This window comes from Montipora capricornis, chromosome 3, assembly GCF_036669925.1.
Source record: "Montipora capricornis isolate CH-2021 chromosome 3, ASM3666992v2, whole genome shotgun sequence".
NCBI lineage: Eukaryota > Metazoa > Cnidaria > Anthozoa > Scleractinia > Acroporidae > Montipora > Montipora capricornis.
The window spans coordinates 35,440,502-35,465,501 of record NC_090885.1 but is presented as its reverse complement, the minus strand read 5'-3'; the positions used below and the strand labels follow the sequence as shown (position 1 = coordinate 35,465,501).

Below are 25,000 nucleotides of genomic sequence, written 5' to 3'. Positions count from 1 at the left end.
AAAAAAAAATGATCAACTTTATTCACAATTCAAGTTTATTTACAAAATACGATTGATAAAATTAATATATGAAATTTCATAAAAATTTAAAATACAAAAGCATTTAGCTTGAAAAATTGGCCAAAAACTTTACGTGCCCGCTGTGGCGACATTCATTTTACAGTCTAAGGAGTGTTCTATCTTGCTGTGAAAAGGCCTTCGTGAACCTCTCACTCATGCATGTACCGATCTTAGAAGTTCGAGAGAGATTTGTGTCCTGAGCCATGCGATAACTGTGTTATATGGCTCAGTGTCCTTCTGAGCTATTTTATCTGCAAGATGCTTCAGGAAACGCTGACACTCATTTCCCATTTCGTCATTGGTTCCAAACACTAAAGGTGTGACTGAACCCATCTCTATATCTAGCACCCGCTGCTGGTACAGTGTACTTGCGTTTCTTCTCGTCCTCTTGCTCCTTAAATACATCTTGTTCTGGTAACACTTGCAGTTGATGTGCATAGCTCTTACATCAAAAAATGCCATACTGTAACTCCTCTTGACCAGAAACCTCCTGCGGGCCTTGATGTCTAATCTTGCTTCAGAGCTTGTGACAGCACTTCTCAAATGTTGCCGCTCGTTGTCGAGGGGTTGAACGTGTGGTTCGATTTCCACAATGTTGCAGACCTTATTGATGAATCCCATTAATAAATCACGGACACCATCATGTCTCTGCACTACAAAGCCCCCCTTTTAACATGACCAGGCATGGCCTACAGTAAATTTATCCCCACACACCCATAGCCTTGGTAGATCGACTAGAGGCAAACTATACCATAGGAGTAGGCAGTCTCTGAACTCCTGCTTATTCAGGAATAGGCCCTGATGATAGATGCATTGACTGAATACCATGGCATCGCTAGGGGATTCCCCTGTGTAGTGCCATCTTGTGAAATGATTTAACCTCCACTGCAGATAAACAGTCTAGATGGGCTTCTATAGGTGTTCAAGGCATAGAGTGCCATTTCTGTGCATGTGATGTGGAAATTGTGCAAAGCCGCTGATCTTTTCATTCGGTTAAAGGCATTATTGCATCGATCAACAGAATCCCATCTGTTCCTTCTTCTTCAAACACTTGGCTCATTACAGGTATCGCGGCCTCCGCTCCTGCATTATGACCAGCACAAACGTGTAGGGGACCCACCGCTTCTTTTATTCCTCCTTTTAGAAACTGCTGACCGTTTTTCCCACTACTCTCCTCAGCACTTCTCCAAAACCAATTGGTCTGATTCCAGGGTTCTTGTTGAGCGGGATGAGCCTGCAAGATGTAAAGGCTTCGAGTAAAGATCCAGATGTTACGATTTCTTAAGCATATTTCTTGTGAACACTGCTATCCGTTCTCTTAAGATTTTACCCTTGGTCTTAGAGCACAGGATTCTCCTATAAAGCTCCGAGTCAATTCCCGATGGCCCTGCTGAGCCCTTGGTTCTGCTTGCTGAGTTGTAAATCATTTCTTCATCTATCATACACGGTTGGTGGAACATAATCAACTGGGCCGCGCAACAAACTCTCCTCTGCAATATCAGCCGCCTCTGGTTGCTTGTCATGTAGGTGTAGCCTTCGCAGGAAATCTGGTGATAGGTCGAGCAGGCCAGACGAGCTCTCGTTATCTAGGAGTTTCATTACAGCTGATTATTTTCCTTGCAGAACCAGCTTTGAAAAAGCTTTGGAAATGTCCGCGGCCGTCCTAGCTTTCACACAAATGTCCCCTGTATAAACCTCACTTCTTCTTCGAAAATTCTTCTTCCCCTTCTTTCGAAAGAAAGAGCTAATCAATGCTCTATTGCTGTGCTGTGTTCCTTGCTTTTAGAAACAGTGGATGGTTTTTGCAGGATCAAAGTTGGGATCACCATAAATGCTTTCAAAGCAACAGACTTCAAATCAGAATCTGCATTGAACTGCTTAATCCAGAAAGTTAATTCTTCGATGAAACTCTTCCCTGCAGGGCCAGATGGTACATTGAGTATACTTCTCCTGTAGTGGACGATTTCGTTGTAAACACCATTGACAATGAATTATTACAGAGGCTCGCATGTTTTGTTCTTTATTTCAGAAGGAAACGCCTCATAAAGGGGCAGATTTGGTTTGATTTTGCTTTGATCTGTGACTATTGTACTAGGCAGTCCCGTGGGAGAAGGTGTTCAACCACTCTCGATTGTTACTGGTTTATGCAAACACCAGTTAATGGAATTAGCATTTTCAAACTGCTGTTGTGGGCTATTTTTTTTAATGTTTCGAATTAGTCAGCTTGAATATTATTTCCTCTGCCTCCTTCTCTACTATATCATCGACCTGTTCGCACCCTCGAAAAAAAGTCCTACTATTCCGTGTATATAAGTTCTACTCTTGCTCCATTTTCTCCAATCTCGAGGCTTGATCCCATAAATTCTGGCTTTTTAGCCCCAAGTATCCATAACCCTTATCTACACATAAATCAGCCATTACTTCGACATAACCCTTCTTCCTCCCAGTAGTGTTTTGTGGAGGGTCTACAGACGATATCAGATCCTTCGCTTTTCTCGTGCATTCCACAAGATCACTATTCATATTATGCTCTGTCCATTTCACTTTAGCCTGTTTCCTCAACATATCTTGCAATGTTCCTTTTTACAACCAGCTCACTATCATCGATATTGGTTACACGGTTTTTAGTTTCGTTTGCTTGTTTAACTTTCCATCCAAATTTGTACTGATGTGTTGCAATTGTCTAATAAATGATCCAATGGATACGTATTGAAGGTTAAACGGTTAAAAAGGATAAGAAGAAGAAAATGGTATTTAAAAATAGCGGAGTAAGCCATGATGCGTCCATTCACCTCCAATCCAGTCCCATAAAACTGGGAAATGGAAATGGAAATTTAGGGCCAAGGACAAAACCTCTTAGAGCGTTACCAGGGCCATGGCCAATCTTGTTCCCAGAGTCATTGCTCCCTTGACCTGGGGTGGGGAAGAGAGACTCTGGTCAAATCATTTCCCGCCATTTTACTCAAAATCGTGATTTCTTCAGGATTTTTATCTGTATGAGGTTGAAGATGATCTAGCAATAAATATTTTTAGAACTTACCAGTTGCGTTAAATTCTTTGTTTTTGAAAATACAGCATTTTGAATTTCCGAATTGTCATTTGCATGACATCTGTTTTGATTGCAAAGAATGATGTGTCTTGTTATGATGCTCTGCAGTTTAAACGTTTCAAGTGCAATTTATTATGTTTATACTCACGTGTACTGTCTTGCGAGAGAAAAGTACATGTAAGCCCTTCCTGGAAAGGTGAACTCCAGTGGTTTTTGTTGCTTTCTAGTTGCCTCCCCTCATGCTAGACTGCTCGCAGTCCCTTTTGACTTAGTCGAACTGCCCGCTTTGGTCACGCAAGCGAGCTGAGGGGAGAATGGTGATAGAGAGACCCTATATCTCTCTTTATCGTTATTCTTTCCTCAGCTCGCTTGCGTGACCAAAGTGGGTCATTCGACTACTCAGCAGTCGACTACTGAGCAGTCTACCCTCACGGATGTGCAGTTATTCCAGAGCCTCCCATGCCTGTTCTGCTGGACAAGGGTAATGGAGGCTCTGGGAACGAGATTGAGCCGTGGAAAAATAAATAGTATGACCTCAAGTCAGTTCTTGTTTAGTTGATAAAGCACCAGCTGACAGTTCCAGTTCTCAAATCACAAAGCCCATTGTTTCACTGTACAAATCTCATACAGTTAACCACTGTGACTGAACTGTTTATATTAAACTGCCCCTGGCTCACAAGTCTTCTGTTCCTAAAGTCATGTATACACAAAATCCATCAAACTCTTAGTACTTGCACTGGTCTGTCATGGGCATCAGATGATGTAAAGTGAAAGAGTGACATAAACAATCCAAAGCAATTTCTTACCTGGCTTTGTCTATCACAAGGATGGTACAATGGAAACGGGTAAAGACATTGAAACTGGTTGGGATGAAACAAAAGAACTCTCTTGAATCCAGTTAATTGACTAAAGAAATTTTGCTGTTCATCGTAATGAACTGGTGTAATGTTCCCAGGTAAACCAATAAGAAGGAGATTTGAAGTCAGTGAGCCCCAGTTCATTTTTCTTTGCATTTCTGTAAGCCACTTCCACTTGAATTCAAGAAAGTCTTTTACTATATTTTTCCCCACAGTATCATCGAGCATCTGCTGCAAGTATAATCTTGTGCCTGATGCTTCTATATCTCTAATTCTTGAACAGAATTCATCAAATTTCATCTGAATTCTTTGAGTTGGTGGAATAAAGTTAGGCCACTGCTTTGCCCTTTTGTCATCGTAATACATGAACTTGGAAGTTTTCGAAGTATAAACTGAAAAAGACCCCGAACCAAGATTTTCCTTGAGGTAGTCTAAGTCCCACTTTAGTGCTGATGATATTACACCTGAGTTTGTTAACAAAATTGGTTCCTGCAAAAAAAAAAAACAACATCAACAAACAACAATAAACAAACTTTCCCTGGTTTGATTTCCTTGTTTGGAAATGCCAAGATACATTCTAAGAAAATGCAAGAACAATGTTTACGTTCAATTAGAATACATGTAATCATTTTCCCTCTCCTACAATGACTGGTTACTGTGCAATCATTATTCTTGTGTATGGCAACTGAGACAATCACATTTTCTTCCTGCCCAGAATACATGTACAGTCATTATCCATTTTAAAAAACTTTGCCAGGCTGCCATTTACAGGATACTTTCATGATGGCCTTGGGTTTTCAAAAGCAACAATGCATGTACTAAATAAATCACTAAAATCCAGAAGATATGTATAATTAAACTAATTGAGCTATGAATACTACATGTACATGTAAATACAAGTCTATAACGAACTCACAAAACAACCAGGTCCCAACTGGCTTGATAGTTCAATTAACAGAGCACCACAGCAATATCACAGAGGTCTGATGGGTTAAAAGTCAACGTTCAAGCTACTATTGCTTTCAGTAAGTTTTGCAGTTGGTGGCTGGGAAAGTAAAGTAGACGGCTGTGGAATCCAGAGTGCTGAAGGCTTAGCCTCAAGGGGGTCTAGGGGCATGCTCCCCCAGAAATGTTTGAAATCTACAAGCTTGGAAATGCCATTTCCAGCATTTCCGAAAAGATGTTTCCCTCTAAAAAGGCAATGGAAATTAATTACGCAAGCAATAAAACACTACAATTATTAGAGCGGTTTTCAAATGAGTGTCGTAAAACCAAAACCAAAGTGATAACAATCAAAAAGGACAGAGACAATCCACTGAAACAACCAAAACTCGAAGTACGTAATTACACGTAGCTGACACAAAAGCGTGGGAATATGTGCATGCACGAGCCACGATTGGTTTTGGTTCCACTTCTGATTGGTTGAAAAACTGGTGCGAGAACTTTGAACCAATCACTGAGCGAAGTAATGCAAAACCAAAGCAATTCACTAATTACTTTCGACACTCAATAGAAAACCGCTCTAGAGTCATTTTTGAAAGAAATTGCTGGTTATTAGTATCTGAATTCATACATTATAAGTAGAATGTCATATAATTGAGCACTAAGCCCTAAAGACGCCATGTACAGCTGTACGCGATTTTCGTCACGTCGTTGCGATTTTCATTACGTTTGTTTGAATATGTAGACTTTTTTTTTCTTGAGAAGAAAAGTCCATAATTTGGAGTTTAGTGAAGAAAGTAAAGCGATTTTATGTTCATAATAGAGAAGGGTGGAAAAACAACTGTACAGCAAAATTTTCAAATGGTTGTGCGAAGTAGGCGTCGGGATGGATCAAAGTACACGGCGGTCTATCGCGGGTAGCCGCCTTCTATTGAAACCTCTGAGCTACAATGTAGCCTGACATTTTCAGTCTTTCCTTCCACTGCTGCATACATAATGTCAGTTAACTAGGATGATCTAAAATCTTAACATGATCAATATCTTCTGGACAGTAATTTACACTGTGAATTAAGGACAATTGATCTACATGTACCTGATCTACATGTACCGACCAGTACATGGTACATGTAATTGATCTACATGTACCTGTTGAACAGTTACTGTAATAATTAGTGAGAACATTAATAATTGAACTTCAAGTGTGAAGTTTTAAGAGACAACACAACGTTTTTTAAAAACATGTTTCAACAGAATCTTCTGTCATCTTCAGTTTGAATTACAAAAAACAGAGTTCAATATACAGTGTAATATAGTGTGTGCAAAATGCTAAAATTAACTATAAGAACAAAAGGAAACATGACAACAGAGGTTTTATTAAAATTGACATGACACAGTTGATGAAAGGGCTAGCAGTTGCCACTTTGCTGCTGCTTTTGCTAAAATAAATAAAGATAGGTAAATAAATGAAGATAGCATAATTGTAGCGTAATTTAGCTGCGATGTTACGTGCACAACTCCATGCGCTCGATCATTCGCCATTTTCAGGGGTAATTCCTTACTTGCAAGTATTGCAGGCTCATATTTTTTTGCTAAACTGCTGACAGCACAATGTAGTGCAACAATTTTGCGACTAAAACTTGTAACTAAACTAACTAAATTTTTGTATCTTGTCGCATTTTGTGACTGGATTTTTTCGTTAACTTCAAGCCCTGTATAGCATTACCAAAACTTCTCAAGTAAGAACAAAGGCCACTGCTCTTGGTTCTAATCATCTTAAGCATGGGAAAGGAAGAAGGAAGTGGGGGAAGGAGTAGGAAACCCAAGAGTGGTGCTAAAATACAATGTAATTGTCATGGGGCAAATTGTTTGGATACCATTTCCAAAGAAATTAATATTGTATGACACCATTAAATGAATTTGAATACATGATTCGATAGAATAAGAACCCGAAATGTAATACCATTGATAGTAGGAAATTTTTAGTATATAATACTAAAATATGGGATTGTCGGATCCGAAATAATTACTGTGCATGAAACAAAAGCACAGTTTTAGCCAATATAACAATACACCATCAGGAATGCCTAATCGGAATAACAAAGGTTCTTTTGTCATGCATAATTTTAGGGAGGTATATGAAAGTGACTACCCAAAAATTATGTGTCACTACTACAAGCACCCAAAAGATGAAAATAGTTACAATTTACAAGTCTACTCTAAATTTATCGTTTTGTAAATATAAATGGAAGACGTGCAATGAAGACGCTGAACAGGCTGTTTTAAAGCAACCGGAATTAGATCGACTTTAATCTAACGTTACCTTATTTAGCTTTGGAGATTAATTACTAGCGAAACGGCTGGAATATTGCTTGTAATTATTTTTTCTGGTTTTGACTCACCTCGTTTGCGATCATTGATTCTGCCCGTGGATCATTATAGTCTAGTCTCGGAATTTTTGACAGTTGTAAAAAATCATACTTTCTCACTGTGTGCCCTTCAACATCAACATATGTCGCTCTGTTTTCGTTGACGACCGACGCCATTTTTAATTATTGTGAGCCGGCAACTTCTCAGCGACTGGTCGGGGGCTATAAGCGCCATAATTCATGCGCGATGAGGCACTCTATGAAGCACTGGAACTCAGTGCTTCCATGTCAGCTTTTGAAGAAAGTGAGCTTCAGATTCTATGTGACAAGATATCAGTGGACTTTTTTTCCTCGTGCACGAGCTTTATGCTCTGAGAAAGCTAAAATATAGTGAAGCGTCTTCAAAGATGCGTTCGAACCTTGGATCAAAATGTGCACCAGTTTCTAGGTCTTGTGCCAATTCACTTCTTTTGTTGGGATTTTCATTTTGTTTGGCACAAGTACAGATGTCTACAGCAGCTGTTTCAGCGTTAACTAAACAACGTGGTAATATATTTTTTATGTTTTCTACTTTCAAATTGCTTTAAGTGAATTTGCTGTTGTGAATATGGCTCTAAAAGCTTCTTTTGCTTTCAAAATGTGGTGTGCTTCTTTCCATATTCTTTTTAAATTTTCAAGTATTGGTGCGCGTTGTGTGAAATTAAATTCATGTTTATTTTAATAGACACTTGAAATACTGTGGTTCCGTGGAACAGCTAACTGTACTTTGAAAATACTCATCCAGGGTCCATGTAATTTACTGGCAATACATTATAAATTATTGGTTAGCTAGTTCTCCCATGGCCAAGTAAGGTTAAGCTTATTTATTCTAATAATCCTTTGAAGATATTGCAACAACTACAACCAGGTGATCTGGTGACGTAAGTCGGACGACTGGGGAGAAAAATTTTAACGCCGTATCCCACAACCGCGCGCGGCCTTGAATGTTATTTCCGAATTCAACATGGCAGAGGTGAGGTTACCGTAGATCTTGGCTGTTTCCACTTGAAATGCGGGAGACACGGAATGATCTGTTGAGTTTTGGCGATGGAAATACTGCAGGAAATTTGGAAACAAAACCTAAGGCCGCGAGCGGTTGTGGGATACAGCGTTAAATTTTTTCTTCCCAGTCCTCCAAATTACGTCACCAGATCACTTGGAATGTAGATTTTGTCTGAATGAAGGAAGAATAGACCTAATCGGCTAACTCAATGTTGTACCCAATTCAAACCCTTTGGGAATAAAACGTTTTGTTCCAGGTATTTCCATATCATTTAAATATGAATGCTAGATTATCATGCAAATACAGTACACAAAGAATCTTAGTCCCGGGAGATTTGAATTGGGTACAACATTGAGTTAGCCGATTAGGTCTATTTGTTTGTCCAACAATACGAAAAATATCGTTGACATCATCTATTGTTATTAATGTGCCAACCAATTTGTTCCTGCGATTGGCAAATTTGAATAACAAAGGCAATTTTTGTAAAACATATATCTTCCCTATTTATAAGGGATTTAGTAATTTCACTCTAGTGGGGGAGTGCTCAGATTTCCTTTCTATCACATTTTAATTTGATGATTTTAAGAGATGTTAAAATACAGTACTAAACCCTGGGGAATGAAATGAAGTGGTTTATTTACCAATGGTTTCTCAGGGATACTCAGAAAAATTCTGAGTGCTCCTTTGCAGGAGTCAAACCTAACAACCTTTGGATTACTAGTTCAAGATGCTTTACCACAGAGCTATGTACGTGTACAAGAGACTCGTGAGAGGTTATACTGTTGGCCATTAAACTAGGTTCACACGATAATAATTATTCGCTGAATGCGAGGTAAATATTGGTGAATGGAAAGCAAGACAAATTCAAGGTTTTAATTCACTAAGCCTGAGGTGAACAATAATATTATAAATATTAATTATTGGTGTAAGTACATTTACATGGTTGATTATTTGAAAAATACATGTAAGCATTTTTTTCTCAAAAAATGATACTAATTTCTTTGTCTGTCACTTCGACAAAACAGCTTGTGGCCATTTTGAAACAAAACTTCTTAGTAATAATCACCTCAAGAGCAACTGATCAGCACAGGGAATTTTCAATCATTTTTAATCATCTAATTGTACTAATAACAATTATTTTCATTGTTGTCCTGCCATGCTGCTATAATCTATTCATGATTGCACAGAAAGAGATGTTGTATGTTAAAGTTAACTCTGGTGAATGAAATGAAGGAATTCATGACTGCTCCTTTGCAGGAAGTCCAAATATCCTGCAGACACCGTCGATAAATAAATCCCTTCATCACATTTTAATGTTTTAAAAAAAATTCATTACATGTACTGTAGTTTTTACCTGGCATCTTGTCTGATGAGAGAATAACAGTTTGTGATCAATTCTGCTCTTGAATTCTTGTTTTTCTTAAACTAATAATATTGACTCCTCTCAGTTTGTTGTCACACAGTGTTATGCATGCAAATATTCACTTCATTGCAAGACATTTCACGTATGCTCAAGTCATGGCCAAGTCTTTTTTTCCTACATGTAACTTACATTGTATTTTAGTACTAATTTTGGTAAGTTTGTGTGGACAAAATATCCAAGGGAAAGGGTTGATTTCTATAATTAATTGTACGTTCATCTTTTTTGTATCACTAAAGACAAGGATTGTTGTCTGCTTCTTAGGCTTCTGTTATTTTCCACCGGAGACTGGCCCTTGCCGAGCTGCCTTCCGTAGGTGGTATTTCAACAGTACTGCTAATGAGTGTGAGGAATTTATTTATGGAGGTTGTGATGGCAATAAGAACAACTTTGAAACAGAGGCAAAGTGTAATGAAACATGCAAGTCATCAATGTCAGGTTGGTACTGGTAATTTTTTTGTTTTTTTTGAAGAAGTGAGCAATATGGTGCATGTTTATAATGTGCAGTATTATACCTTTGGAACCTATATACATGTATACCTTCAAAACCAGGCAATGTGAGGAACTTGAAGAGGACAGATCAGAGAAGAAAGGAGGGACAACAACGTTATAGACCAGTGTTATGTTACCACCTAGAACAACATGTCTTCATTGCAACCACAATTAATTTGTCGAGCAACAATAATCAAAAAAATATGTGTATGCTTTCAGACCAGTTATATGAGGACACACTCCTGACCTTTCATTACCCAATCATCAAAATTCCTTAGGCTATGAAGTCCATCGTCTGCAACCTTTAGGGATCACCCCGACGATGATGAAGACATGTACCTGTATTATAGTGTACATGTATGTGCAATATTCTTGATAAGTTTGTGAGGAGATCTGATTGGGCCATGCTAGGATCAGCTTAGAGGGCCCTCTACATTTTCAATGGCTCTCTCCTGATGCATGTTTCATGTGGGTCAGATCTTTGGCTTTGTCAAATTCTTTGCTCTAAACCTTCCACTTTTGTGGGGCAGTAATGTGTTGGCAGAATGAACACCTCAACATAATGAGCTGTATTGAAAACAACTTTGCAAAAATTTTCTCCGTTCAATTGGACGACCTGTGTGCCTACTGGCAATTTTCATTTAGAATGTACATATATACATGTAGATGTAAGAGTTCTTGGCTTTGTGTTGCAGATTCGATGCAAAATACAATCCAAACCTATTTCGAGCTTGTTCACAACGGAGTTACGCCTGAGAAACCTGTACCATTTTTTCCTCAACCTGGGAGGTTTAGGAGAAACGTAGTACCACAGAATCCTTCTAAACGGAAAGTCGATAAACTGAATGGAAATGCAGCTTCCCTGGGGATCTCTGCCCATGACTTAGAACCATACTTTACCACTGGCAAGTTGAGATCACGAAACAAGAGATCACTGACAAGTAATGATAAGTTTGAATTTATCAAAAATAGAAGAAAGATCCTCTCTTTTTATCCTTTCTACAGGATTAAAGGGACTGTGTCACGATAAAGCGCATGTGTTAGCTTGATTGACAACCACACAATTTTCAACCAATAGAAATCTTCACACGACACTCGCGAGATGAGATATTTATCGTTGGATGTATCTTGGAAATAAAATGGCGAAGCACACGCAGTGTTTCCGCAGAGCCCTTCGAGCCCTTAGGAGAAAAACGTAAGGAAACTCGATGAAATTGTTTCGGGCTAAAAAGGTGAACCATTTGTGAAATTTCAAGGCCTTTCTTTCAATGGAATTCTTCACTTGTCATACTGTAGCCTCGAGTGTTCTGCAGTTGAACGTTAGGGATGACCAGGGAAAACTGTACGAAAAATATCTATCTTACACAGAGACTTGCATATGTGGAACAGCGACGAAACCATGCAGAAACAAGGTGGGCGATAATATGTTTATCACTCTTTTTTCACAGCGATTGCGGTTTCCGGCAGGCCGACAGACAAGCTGAGTTGTTTATCAAGGCCTGTTAACCGGTTGTATTCGAGTTCACTGCGATTTTCTCAATTAGAAAGTGCTAGTAAAAAACAGCTGTCGCAAATGTGCCCCAGGAAAATCAAGAACATTTGATGAGCGAGGAAGAAAAAAATCAGAAGAAATCAAACATTCAGAATGTACAATCAGTGATGAATACACGCCATATTAGAAAATCACCATGCATTCAAATATATTTTGGTTGCTTTACTTGCAGTAACTTGTTCTGCCAAATCACCTGTATAATGTCAATTTCACCGTTCAGCTGATGAGCATATCACGTTTCAAGATTTTTCCAAAAAAAAAAAACCTTCCTAGCCAGTTGTGACTAGTCAAAAATTTATGGAAGTCTTTGTGGGGACTTCCATGTATGTACATCATCACTTCATAAAATCAATAAACTTCTTTCAGGGAATTGCAATGTACCACATTAATAAATAGTCTCTTTCCCTAGGAGTTGATAAATATGGCATGGAAACTGGCCATAAAGGCACTACAGAAGGGAGTGGGAAGCATGGATTATACTGATTGCCTTCTTATGGAACAAGATGAAATGCCTCTGACCATGAAGATGCCAGCACCCGACCTGCAGACGTACCATAGTCAAGTGGACAACCTACATTTGTATAGATCTATTTCATGCCTGCCAAATAAAATGATCTTCTGTTTTAGCTAACAAGCCTTTCTAGTCTTGCTATGACAAGCAACTTTTAAAAGAATTTATTAAAAATGAAGGAAGTAGGTGTAATTAACATAAATACAAAAAACTGTAAAGGTGGTCGCCATTTATGAAACTGGTCTATTGACCAAAAGCCAGTTCCCTAATTGGGCAAACAAGGTAACTGCCGTACTACAGGTGTATGAGCCAGCACATCAAAAACAAAGGATGTGGGGATGCAACTGTATTTCACAAACAAGGCACTTTTGAAAACTCTGTTTGAAAACAATATTTATACATCCTAGATACACAAGGTGACTGCCCTTGGAAGAAGGAAGAGGAAAGTTGTTCCCTCTGCTGTGTGCATATACTTTGTACTAGAAGACACTATCCCCTAAGCAACAGGTGTTTAGATGGATTTCTGAACTGTCTAAATGTTGGGAAGTAATAGGCACAAAACCACAGTGAGAGTGTGTGGTTTTTCATTAAAGGGAACCTCCACTCCCAAATAAAAATATCAGGAAAATCTCAGGATCCCCTCTTCTAATAATTATTTTCAGCATACCATCACCCCCAATAACTGACTTGTTTTAGTTGCCTTGTTGTGAAACTTTGGTTTAGGATAAAAACTATTTTTAAAGGCAATTTAGATTACATTTATTTGTGACACCATTTCTTCTGGTTTAGACTGACTTAAACTTTTGCAAGAATGGAAATTGTCTTAGAATAATAATTAATGCTTTCACATCTCCAAATAATTTGATGCAGACATGTATATGAACAATAACTAAATTTGATTTTGCTTGTCTGTCATCTGTATTCACATGTAACTCTCAACACCACTTTTTACAATAACTGTCAATTTCCCAATATCATAGCACTGTATTGGAATTTCCATTTTTTGTATTTACACTGTTTTTTTTACTGTAGTTTAAATTATTTCCGTTTTCAAAAGATATGCACTAAAAATGCCAAGTACAAAACCACATAATAAGAAATCACACCAGGAGACAAAATTCTAAAGTTATACAATATATTACCATGAGACAAAACTCCAACAACGATTTCAAAGCTACAATGTGTAATGTATGGTCAGCCCTTATCTTGGGTTAAAAACTGTCACGTCATACACTGTATATCTTGTCCTGGTTTCAACGCTGGCTTAGTGCTACATGTCACAATGACCCCACAAAACTTGGAGAGAAAAACAGTTAATATAATTATTACTTCAAGTTACTACCCAAACTGAAGCAAAAAGGCAAGGCTTATTAGCTTGACTTGAGCCATTCCATTGACACCCGACTGTTAGTAATTTCATCACTGCAACACATTATTGTGAGGGCATTTATGTTTTTCCTGGTTTTACAGTAGCTGAAAGTTTTGCATTTAAATCTCTATGAGCTGCTTATTTGTGAAAATCTGTTTCTGCATCTTGCCAGGAGCTCATGAGCTGGAAGAGGTTCACTTTCAACAATTGTTGGAGAAATGATTCTGGGATCATCAGGTTCCAGACAGACTTCACGAGTGATTAAAATAATAGTCGTCGTCATCAATGCAGACTTTAAATTTTGTCCATCAGCATCCAAATATATCCACAATCTTTGGAAACCTTTAATATCCTCACGTCCCAAGATTTTGTTCTCTGGTTGCATTTTCTTGCAATGATGGTGTAAGCATGATCGTCAGTGGTGGAAAATGAAAAGCCATTATGATACCAGTAATTCCAATCAAGGATATTCAACTTTTTCCTTGCTCTGTAAACTTGTTCCCTAGAAAAAAGGTTATGGGCCAGTAAATATGAAAAGACAGGAAAATTATTAATAATTACTATCAACAGTAATCACTAGTTTAATGCAATATTCCATTAGTGTTACATTCAGCAGATGAACCTAGGCCAGGACAGTGATTGACTGCCCAGGGTCTGTGATTGTTCATTTGAGGTGACCCTCTATGCAATAATTCCTTTTGTAAGCCAAACAGTTCTGCCAGTTGGTACCAATAGCAAACATTGACTAAACAACAACCCATGAGTTACTGAACTACTAGTGCCAACCTGCAGTGTCCTTTATAGTTTGCAACAATGAACATACCCATAATTCATGACAACATACACTGTATCTCTTCATTTACAGTGTAATAACTATCACCATACTGCTGTGCTCATCATTGTTGATAATGATGTATAAAACTTGTGTGAAGGGAATTCTCATTGACATGTGTACATCAGAGACATACTGTTTGCACATTCCAAAGGACCAGTATGCCAAAAGTGATCCGTGCTAACACAAATAGTTTTACCAGGTGGTTTCTGTTTGACTAAAATGAACACAACTTACTGTTTATTTATTATTATTATTATGATTATTATTATTATTATTATTATTATTATTATTATTATTATTATTATTATTATTTGTAAAATATATCAACTGCTTGATAGAGTATTAGTTGCATAGTGTATTTCAAAATACTTGATCAAAAATGTTACCTGTACTCTGTGCAGAAAGATAGCTCAATGAATGGCAAATGAATGTACCGGTAAATTGGCTTTCAAATGATGCCAAATAAACTGAGCAGATCGATCTATCATGCTTGACCCTATTCTAATCAGAAAAAAAATAGAACAAAAAAAAAGTTCAGCCCTTCTTTTTTACCAAACAAAAATTCTCATCTACCGTGGGCATAAGAGCTAAATCGAGGTGCTTCCTGCCACGTTTCAAAGCTGAAGCCAATAATTTGCTCCTTGTGCGTCCCTACACTGAAAGCCATAATTCCATGATATGGCAACTGAACTGACGGATAAAAAACTCGAATAGCAAAATAAAACGCACACTAAGCTGACGACAAAGGATCATAGTGCTAAAGGGAAACCAATAATCAGTGTAAATACTATAACCCCATTCTTCGTCTCACCTGTGAAGGCCGTGTCAGTGGAATCCACGCACATACACTTTATTTTCTTCCAGCTTTCATGGACATCTTTCGCTATATAAAGCTTTCGATGTGCCTTCTCCCATCTGCTATTACTTGTTTTCTTGTTTGTTTGGATGCAAGGCGACTACGAGGTGTAAGAACCTTTCGACCCGAGCCCCTTCGCCTGATCCGGCTTTCGTGGACATGAATTATATCTACGGATCCCAAAAACTAACACAATATGGCATCAAAGTCCTTCGTATATTACCAGACTGAAGTTTAGAAATGTTATTACAACATGGGCACGTCTCACTGTGTCGATTAAACAGGATTTCTGTCATTGATACTGGCTTTGAAAAAAGGACCGTCGGTTCAAAAATCAAACAGCCACACATGCGCAATAGAGTGCTACAGGCCCTTTAATTCTCATCCTGTCAGCAGCTTTCATGTGTGAACAAAGTAAGATCCAAACCACCCCGAGGTAGTGAAGGGAGGGGGGTGTTCTTAGGAATCATTATACATGTACAATATGTATGACTGTTTGACTGTTGAAGAGCTGCACTTGTTTTTCTTTTGTTTGTGTATTTTTTTTGATCTTGCAGGGTTCTTGTTAAGAGCCGGTAACCGGTTATTTTTTTTAATTTTTTTCAACTTCTGAAATAGAGGGTGAAGCTGATGACACTAGACTTGAAAAAGATCAATCATTGAGAAAGAAGACTGGAAATGAAGAAAGCGAGAATGAAAAAAGCCACACTAAAGCAAAGGTAGAAGACAACAAAAATGAAGAAGGTCCAACTTCTGAAATAGAGGGTGGAGCTGATGACACTAGACTTGAAAAAGATCCATCCGTTCCACAGTGGAATGTTGAGAATGAAAAAAGCGACACTAAAGCAAAGGAAGAAGAAAACAAAAATGAAGGAGGTCGAACTTCTGAAATAGAGGGTGAAGCTGATGACACTAGACTCGAAAAAGATCCATTATTGAGAAAGAAGACTGGAAATGAAGAAAGCGAGAATGAAAAAAGCCACACTAAAGCAAAGGAAGAAGACAACAAAAATGAAGAAGGTCCAACTTCTGAAATAGAAGGTGGAGCTGATGACACTAGACTCGAAAAAGATCCATCATCCAGGAAGAAGACTGGAAATGAAGATATTGAGAATGAAAAAAGCCACACTAAAGCAAAGGAAGAAGACAACAAAAATGAAGAAGGTCCATCTTCTGAAATAGAGGGTGGAGCTGATGACACTAGACTTGAAAAAGATCCATCATTTAGGAAGAAGACTGGAAATGAAGACATTGAGAATGAAAAAAGCTACACTAAAGCAAAGGTAGAAGACAACAAAAATGAAGAAGGTCCAACTTCTGAAATAGAGGGTGAATCTGATGACACTAGACTTGAAAAAGATCCATCATCGAGGAAGAAGACTGGAAATGAAGATATTGAGAATGAAAAAAGCCACACTAAAGCAAAGGTAGAAGACAACAAAAATGAAGAAGGTCCAACTTCTGAAATAGAGGGTGAATCTGATGACACTAGACTTGAAAAAGATCCATCATCGAGGAAGAAGACTGGAAATGAAGATATTGAGAATGAAAAAAGCCACACTAAAGCAAAGGTAGAAGACAACAAAAATGAAGAAGGTCCAACTTCTGAAATAGAGGGTGGAGCTGATGATACTAGACTTGAAAAAGATCCATTATTTAGGAAGAAGACTGGAAATGAAGACATTGAGAATGAAAAAAGCCACACTAAAGCAAAGGAAGAAGACAACAAAAATGAAGAAGGTCCAACTTCTGAAATAGAGGGTGAAGCTGATGACACTAGACTCGAAAAAGATCCATCCGTTCCACAGTGGAAATTGTTGAGAATGAAAAAAGCCACACTAAAGCAAAGGTAGAAGACAACAAAAATGAAGAAGGTCCAACTTCTGAAATAGAGGGTGGAGCTAATGACACTAGACTCGAAAAAGATCCATCATCGAGGAAGAAGACTGGAAATGAAGATATTGAGAATGAAAAAAGCCACACTAAAGCAAAGGAAGAAGAAAACAAAAATGAAGAAGGTCCAACTTCTGAAATAGGGGGTGGAGCTGATGACACTAGACTTAAAAATGATCCATCATTGAGAAAGAAGACTGGAAATGAAGAAAGCGAGAATGAAAAAAGCCACACTAAAGCAAAGGTAGAAGACAACAAAAATGAAGAAGGTCCAACTTCTGAAATAGAGGGTGGAGCTAATGACACTAGACTCGAAAAAGATCAATCATCGAGGAAGAAGACTGGAAATGAAAATATTGAGAATGAAAAAAGCCACACTAAAGCAAAGGAAGAAGAAAACAAAAATGAAGAAGGTCCAACTTCTGAAATGGGGGGTGGAGCTGATGACACTAGACTTAAAAAAGATCCATCATTGAGGAAGAAGACTGGAAATGAAGAAAGCAAGAATGAAAAAAGCCGCATGAGAGAAAGGGAAGAAGAGGACGATCAACATTCTGACCACGAGACTGGAGTTGAAGACGAAAATAAAGGAGATGGGCCTTTGAGTCCAGACAGAGAACGTGAAAGCGAACCTAAAAATGAACATGAGAAAAGTCGAAATTTGAACAGAGAGACGGGAGATAATGTCAACGGAAAGGACGAAGTTGACGATATTGGAAAAGGAGAGACTCCAGAGTCTTCCAGAAGAGGACAACCAAAGGCAAGTGATGACGATAGTTATTTGCATCACGACCTTATTGTTTTATTTACTGTGGTAGAGGTGTAACTGTTAGTTGGCACTGGGGTTGGAGATCAGATAGCAGTTTCTTAGCAAACGAGGTTTCTCAGCCTGGTGCTAATTATTCAAATCAGACTGGGAGAGTGTTGTCTCACAAACGATAGAGGTTACTGCTGTGCATGCACACATTATGAAAGCCCTAATGTTATGGTTTTATATGCTTGTGAAAACAAACAACGCAGCCAACGCTTGCGTTTGTTGTTAGGTTGTTTACTGTCCTTTTTTTTTAAATCGCCACCCCTTTCAGGTTAGTTAATGGCTCAGAAGACTTCATCCAGGCAGGAATAAGTCATTACGTTTTTCCATGCTACAATCTTGGCCAAAACTCTTGGAAAAAATTCTAGCTTCCCGGTAAGCATCATTTGGCACGCACTCACAAATATATTGGTCCTTCCCCCCTTCCCCCCAATAACAATGTTGATAATGTGATGCAAAATACTCTGCAAACCTTTGGTCGCTTTTTAAAACAACAGTGGAATGGGGGCAGGGGCGAAAGTAGGAAGAATTGACTCTTTATCACACAGACAAATTAGAGCGTCACATTTTCCCAACGAGTTTTGTCCAAGATTGTAGATAAACTTGTCAATAGTAAAACTTGAAAGGGGGTATGTGACAGTATTTTGAGGTGTTTTTGGAAGTCTTTAGTTAACCACGAGTTTTGAATTCGAAAAAGGAACTAAAGAACCTCTTTTTCCAATGAGGTTATCTTTACATACTCATACCGCGTGACCAGTAACTGGTCAGCGGTCAACTTTTAAAAAAAAAAAAAAACAGCTGACCTCGATGAGCTCTAAAATTGAGCCCCGCGATATGGTCACGTGTTATTGGTCACATTGGCATACATAGAGGCGTGGACCTAAGTATGTGAGTTACCATATTTGCCTACCCATGGTGCTCCGCGCGGAGCTCCACTAAAACTGGAAACTTCTGAAAAACTTAAACAGGGTGATTCAAATTCCAGGTTACTGTGATTTTCATAATTCTGCGGAATCTCATATCGAAGCGCCAAATGAATGCTCGAACTGCGTTTTGACTTCCATAAATGCGTGACATAGCCGACCAATCAACATCTTTGGTTTTCACGGCACATTCATACATTCCAACTCCACGCCGATAGAAAGCAATGGAATCTGTACCAATCTTTTTACTAAAGAACCTCGAAAAGGATATCTGTAATGGTATTTGAGATGTGAACGAAACAAAAAACTCCAATTCACATTCCAGAGGCGGAGTCAATTGGCCATGTATGGAAATTCACCCATATCACCTCTCATGCAGTGTGAGGGTAGACATGCATAGACAATGCAAAGACAAAGCCTTTATTTCCCACAGATTCCAAAATGGCCACCGATTGGTGCTTAGCGCTTGAAGGTGAGATTTCGCAGAATTATGAAAATCGCAGTAATGTGTAGAGACTCGAAGTCAATGTTTTCAAATTTAAAAGTCCTCTCAAATTTGTTTTGTGTTGTCGTTTCAACTGGCTGTCTTGTTTGTTTGTTTGTTTCACAATAGGAAGATGGCCATCATATGGATTTGCATCCCAACTACGAAAAGAAAAGGTAACTTAATAATAAGCACCATACTCTTTAAATCGCTCATAGCATCAAGTCATCGTACTGCAAGAGAAATCGAGTGTCCACGCATTTGCCATTTTTCTGAACAAGATGCTACAGGTAGCCTTCACTTTGTTCGAAGGCGTTTTAGCCTATTTCCTTTAAGTTCATAATATTTTGGTGTTTTTACAATGTCTCCCTCAGTATCCAGTTCAATATGCCATTCGAAATATCAAATATTCGGCTTGATATTGAGGCAGTGAGGACAAAAACAATAGAAACCCGTTGGAATGAGTTATGAATGCGAAAATATTTACATATCGTCCACTCTCCTTTGTCTTTGTCCTTACTGCCTCATTATCAAGCTGAATTTTATTAAATCAAAAAAGGCCTATTCCGTAGTCCAAAGTCAACATTCTGACGCAACTATTGAGTTACAGTGTAAATGTTATCGTGGAATAGTTGATCACATCTAAAACTATTGTTAATGGCATTGATTCCAATCAACGGATGCTTTATGTGGTTCTTCGATGGCCTTTAAAAATATTTAATTATTTTTCTTAACAATACCGTGAGAATATTATCCAGGTGAGATGTACATCTACGATAGCCGAATATTGCAATCAGCGAAAACACAAAAACTCATTCCCGGTCACGCGCACAATTTTTATATAAATATCCCCCCACCCTGGTTTATCACGTAGCCTGCCATGGTCTAGTGGTCATCACGAGCGCCTGTGAACTAGGAGATACCGAGTTCGAATCCTAACTTGGGGTACCTTCTCTGAGGAGTCGCCCAACCATGAGCAGTTCTATGATATGAGAAACCTTACGTATGCGCACGGAAATCGCGACCCGGAAAAAAAAAGTATTAAAGGTTTCTGTTTCACATTTTTGTCCGTACTGAAGTAACATGTCGGACCCAGCCGTCGTATTACCATCATACATACTTCATTGACGACTCACCATAGGGATCCATGCCAATGAAACGTTATCAGTAAAACAGAACAAAACATCAACTTTAAGAATCCTACCTGGTCGGAGCTGAGTTTTCGGACGTGACATGTCCTGGCGTCCCAAGGCGTCTTGCGAGCGCCGAAGGTTCGAGCTACCTGGGGGGGTCTGCGGGCATGCCCGCCAGGAATTTTTTTAAAGTATCGCTATGAAGAAGTAGTCGACTTAACGCTATATAGAATCGCTGATTTTTGTTTTCAAATTTCGCCGGCACCGCCATCTTGAATAATTGTGACGTGTTACGGTTGCCCCATGTTATTAGACAAAATCTCTTTCTGTCAGAACAATAGGGCAACCATAACACGACACAATAGCCCTTTCAGAGTTATCAGTGGTTTTGCCACATAAACGAGGCTAAGGGGTCATTGTGTATCAAATTGACCCTTACGCCTCTCTTGCATGTAGTTTGAAACAAAAAAAATGTGTCAGCTCCAATAAGGTCTATTCTTCAAGATGTCTGCGGCCGCGAAATTTGAAAGTGAAAATAAGATATTTTAAAATTCACTGTTTCTTATATAAACAAATTTCGAACAAATTCGTATGTAAACATAAATTCATTCGGTTTAAACTTATTCTGTAGTAAGAGTGGAGGTTCCCCGTAAACCAACGATCCCCCACATGGTATGATGATTAAAAAAATGAGCCAGTCAGTCGGTGATTTTACATCACAACGCATCCTCTAAAGTTAATATCCTAAGAAAAATTGTCACCACATGAACTTTTCCAGTCTTTTCCAGTTGCATCCGTGATTATGTTATTCTTCTTGTTGTCATAGTTTCTACGGTGGTTCTGATGGTTATGAACACCAGTCGAGCCATTTTGCCGGCTTCTTCCTGATTTCCATAGTGATGGTATTTGCTGTGTTCGTAGTTTATCACAGACAGAAGGTACTGTGGTTATTCTGACTTTGAGATTGAATAACTAGCGCTAACGTGAAGGTCAAAAATGACTTCCCCAGAATGCCTACATTAATTGCATGTAATTGTACACCATATCACAAGATTACCAATCTCTATCTCTAATTCTCACCGCGTCTGAACTTGTTCAAACTTTCCTAGAACTCGCGCTCAATTTAGCAAGAGTCAACTGTGTACCGGTCTGTCAATCAATCTCTAGTAGTGGCTCAGTGAGCGCTTTAAAGTACTTTTCGTATAGAAAGTAAGTTTGAGTTGGTGTTTTTCAAGTCCAGTATATCCTGATTCGAGTCACAAAACATCAATGTTCCTGAATTGAGGATCGAACTGTCATTCGTCAGAATTCAATGAGTCTTCGAAAGACGGAAAAAAAAACCAATTGGAGGATTGAGGGGCCCTAATATCAAATACTGGTGTTATATGTAACCTTATTATATCTCTGAGATAGTACGCGTGCTTTAATTGGCTAAATTAGCGGGCCATAAATCAATGGGAAAAAACTCAGGGCGTAACTTACAGTACGGACCTCAAACTCGGTTAGTAAGAGGTATGTCATTTTAAATCAGTATATGCGAACACGTTTTTCCGCTTGATCCCCCCCCCCCCCCCCTCCCTCCCTTTTATAACTGGAAGGCCTGTTACTCTAGGTAATTTGTTATCATAGAATTGGGAGTAAACGTCTAGCAGCAGTTCCACTTCAAGTTCTTTCCCGGTGTTACTCCTATGAGATGATTTCAAAGCAACGTCACTGTAAAATATAACTTTGCGTTATGGAAAGTGTTCCGCGATTATTTCTTGTCGTTACCAGTGTTATCGATAAGCAAAGCGGTAGAAAATTGTTGTGCTAACTTGTTTGTTTTACTTGTTTCCACAGATCGTTGCAATCATCATAGAGGGGAGAAATGACAGTGGTAGTCGCAGGCGTGGATACAGAAAACTGGAAACCAATGTGGAGGAGGCTATGCCATCAATGAAAAATTCTGATGTAACCTATGTCTATTAGAATGCATTAATTACATTATTGTGAATTTCTTGACACAATTAGAACATAATTTGTTGTATTCGGGGAAAAAGGGGAACATCCCAGCCAGGTAAATAAGTACTTGATTAGAAAATGCTTTCGGGGTTATGTTAATTATCCTTCAACCTTGTAGTTCTGTCGAGTATTATTGAGGTGAATGTTTACTTGAAGGACATGTCAATTTGTTATTGTTTGGCGACATCATGAATAGTGAGACTGCACAATGATTCCGCAGCGTTTTACACTTCTGGCGTCTTGAACGGAAAGCATTATATTTTGCGGAATTTCGTCAAACCTCGTTCCCAGAACGTCTGGCTGTCTAGCTGAAAAACTGGTGGATGAATTATTTTTAAAATCCTGTATTCTGTAATTAAGCATATTTCCAAATAACTTGCCAAGCGCCGACAGAATTGAAGCTTTTTAAGACACTGAGAAAAAATTCCAAAGTTCGGTATATTCTTTGAATCTCCACTCACGTTTCTACACTCTCTTCGTTTACACCACTCGAGCTGGCTCTTCCACTTTCCAGCGTGCAAAACTGGTTCCACTAATGAGTCCCAAGTATCACTTTGGTCACGCTTGCGTGGTAACGCGTCGTGTTGGAAGAAAAAAATCGTTTTCCAAGGAGAAAGCAAGAAGAGAAAAGCTGAGGCTTTCAAACGCAACAATTTTCAGGCTAAACAAGTGAAAAGTGATAAGCAATAACTTTATTATAAATGACATAGGCCATTTGAAGAAGGAGTTCATAGGCCTTGTTAGGTTAAGGGAAAGCAAAGGGCTGTTGAACTATAGTAGTAAAGTAATGAAAAGACGTCATATAAGGCCAAAAAAAAAAATTATAATTTGCTTTAGCAGTTTAGTATTATCATAAACAAACATCGAAAATAAAAAAAAAAACAATTGTGCAATATCCTGAATAAATTCTGCATTTTAAACAACTTTTCTACGTACGCTCCATGATTTTTGCTCCGTTTGAGCCAAAATCAGCACCCTTCTTTCTCTGTTTTCCAACACGATGCGTTACCACGCGAACGTGACCAAAGTGATACTTGGGACTCATTAGTGGAACCAGTTTTGGGTTACCCAGTTTTGCATGCTAGAATGTGGAAGAGCCAGCTCGAGTGGTGTAAACAAAGAGAGTGTAGAAACGTGAGCGGAGATTCAAAGAATATACCGAACTTCAATTCTGTCGGCGCTTGGCAAGTTATTTGGAAATATGCTTCCTTACAGAATACAGGATTTTAAAGAAAATTCAGCGACCAGTTTTTCACCTAGACCGCCAGACGTTCTGGGAACGAAGTTTGACGAAATTCCGCAAAATATAATGCTTTCCGTTGAAGTTTGTCAACGGACATCAAAAGCAGTTTATATCATGGAATTTCACGGAGAGCTAGCTTGATACTTCTAAAAGATTTACATGACAAGCGATTCTTCTGTATGTTAAAAACAGCGCTTCTTTTGAAAGTTATTGTAAGAGTAACGACAAATTGAGTATTTTAGGCGTAAAAACTTCTCTCTTGAATAACTTAAAATCGGCTTTTTTGATTTTCTTCAAACTTCGTGAAACGTTAGACAAACACCTCAGGATTAGTACCCTGCGTATCATTTCAAAAGTTTAGATCGAATAAAGCATGAAATTGCTGCTAATCAAAAACCATGACGTCACTGTTTCGTTGCCATGGTAACCTAGAACGCCATATCAAGTACACTTTTACAAACTTCAAACTTCCTCTAGTAGGTGGTTAAAGTTTCAAAGCTGTAGGTGCTTGCATATAAGAACTGTGGCCGTCTAAAGTCTAATGGTATAGGCTAAATTTATTGTAGGAAGCCTCCTTAAACACTGAAAACTTGTGAGGAATACACTAGTGTATATTAGAGATGGGTTTCGCCGTTGGCAATTCATTCACTTCGATTGCAATGCTTGGCCCGATACGGAGGTTGGTAAAACCCATGACGGTCGAACATCCGTGACGGTCAAAATGGGTAAAACCCGTGACGGTACAGTCGGTGACATATACGTGAAGGATCCGTGACAAATCTCTGTTAGAAAGGACAGCCTACAGAGGGCTATTATCCGTGATGGATGGAGACTGTGATACATAGAGATTACTTCATGGAAAATGCGCGCGTACGATTTTTATTCACGAGTTGAGTAGTATCAGAAAATGAACAAGTGAGCGCAGCGAATGAGTGTTTGAGTTTTCTGATACGAAACAACGAGTGAATAAAAATTGTACAAAGCATTTTCCATGCTGTAATGTGTTTATTTCTTAGGTACTGAGGGTTTTTTTCGTGGTAGTGTCTGATGGACAAAGTGGGACGATGAAAGCAATAAACAATGATTTAAAATCACCCAACCGACATTTTATTTAATAAAATTAGCAACACTTACTGTGTTTCAGATATTCCAAATTTA

The 25,000-nt window shown here is 38.5% G+C and overlaps 2 protein-coding genes and 1 long non-coding RNA gene across 3 annotated transcripts in view; 2 read left to right on the top strand and 1 right to left on the bottom strand.

The window, feature by feature from the left end:
* The window catches only part of LOC138040959 (hypoxia-inducible factor 1-alpha inhibitor-like), a 16,836-nt gene extending 9,364 nt beyond the window's left edge, over positions 1–7,472 (bottom strand). The window contains exons 1-2 of the mRNA XM_068886696.1: positions 7,308–7,472; positions 3,916–4,455 (exon numbers count right to left, since the gene is read on the bottom strand). Coding sequence (XP_068742797.1) covers positions 3,916–4,455; positions 7,308–7,451 — 684 coding nt within the window. The 5' untranslated portion in view covers positions 7,452–7,472. The remainder of the gene's footprint in view (positions 1–3,915; positions 4,456–7,307) is intronic.
* A 54-nt stretch (positions 7,473–7,526) lies between these two features.
* On the top strand, positions 7,527–24,975 carry LOC138040954 (uncharacterized). The gene is made up of 8 exons (XM_068886691.1): positions 7,527–7,820; positions 10,001–10,174; positions 10,924–11,169; positions 15,970–16,634; positions 17,201–18,004; positions 19,595–19,641; positions 21,425–21,536; positions 22,438–24,975. Exons 1-8 carry the CDS (start codon positions 7,682–7,684, stop codon positions 22,564–22,566), a joined length of 2,316 nt encoding a protein of 771 aa, XP_068742792.1. The 5' UTR covers positions 7,527–7,681; the 3' UTR covers positions 22,567–24,975.
* On the top strand, positions 11,191–12,780 carry LOC138040964 (uncharacterized). Its single transcript, XR_011130716.1, has 3 exons — positions 11,191–11,423; positions 11,525–11,640; positions 12,190–12,780. It is a non-coding gene; the product is annotated as an uncharacterized lncRNA (long non-coding RNA).
* Positions 24,976–25,000: the final 25 nt, after the last annotated feature.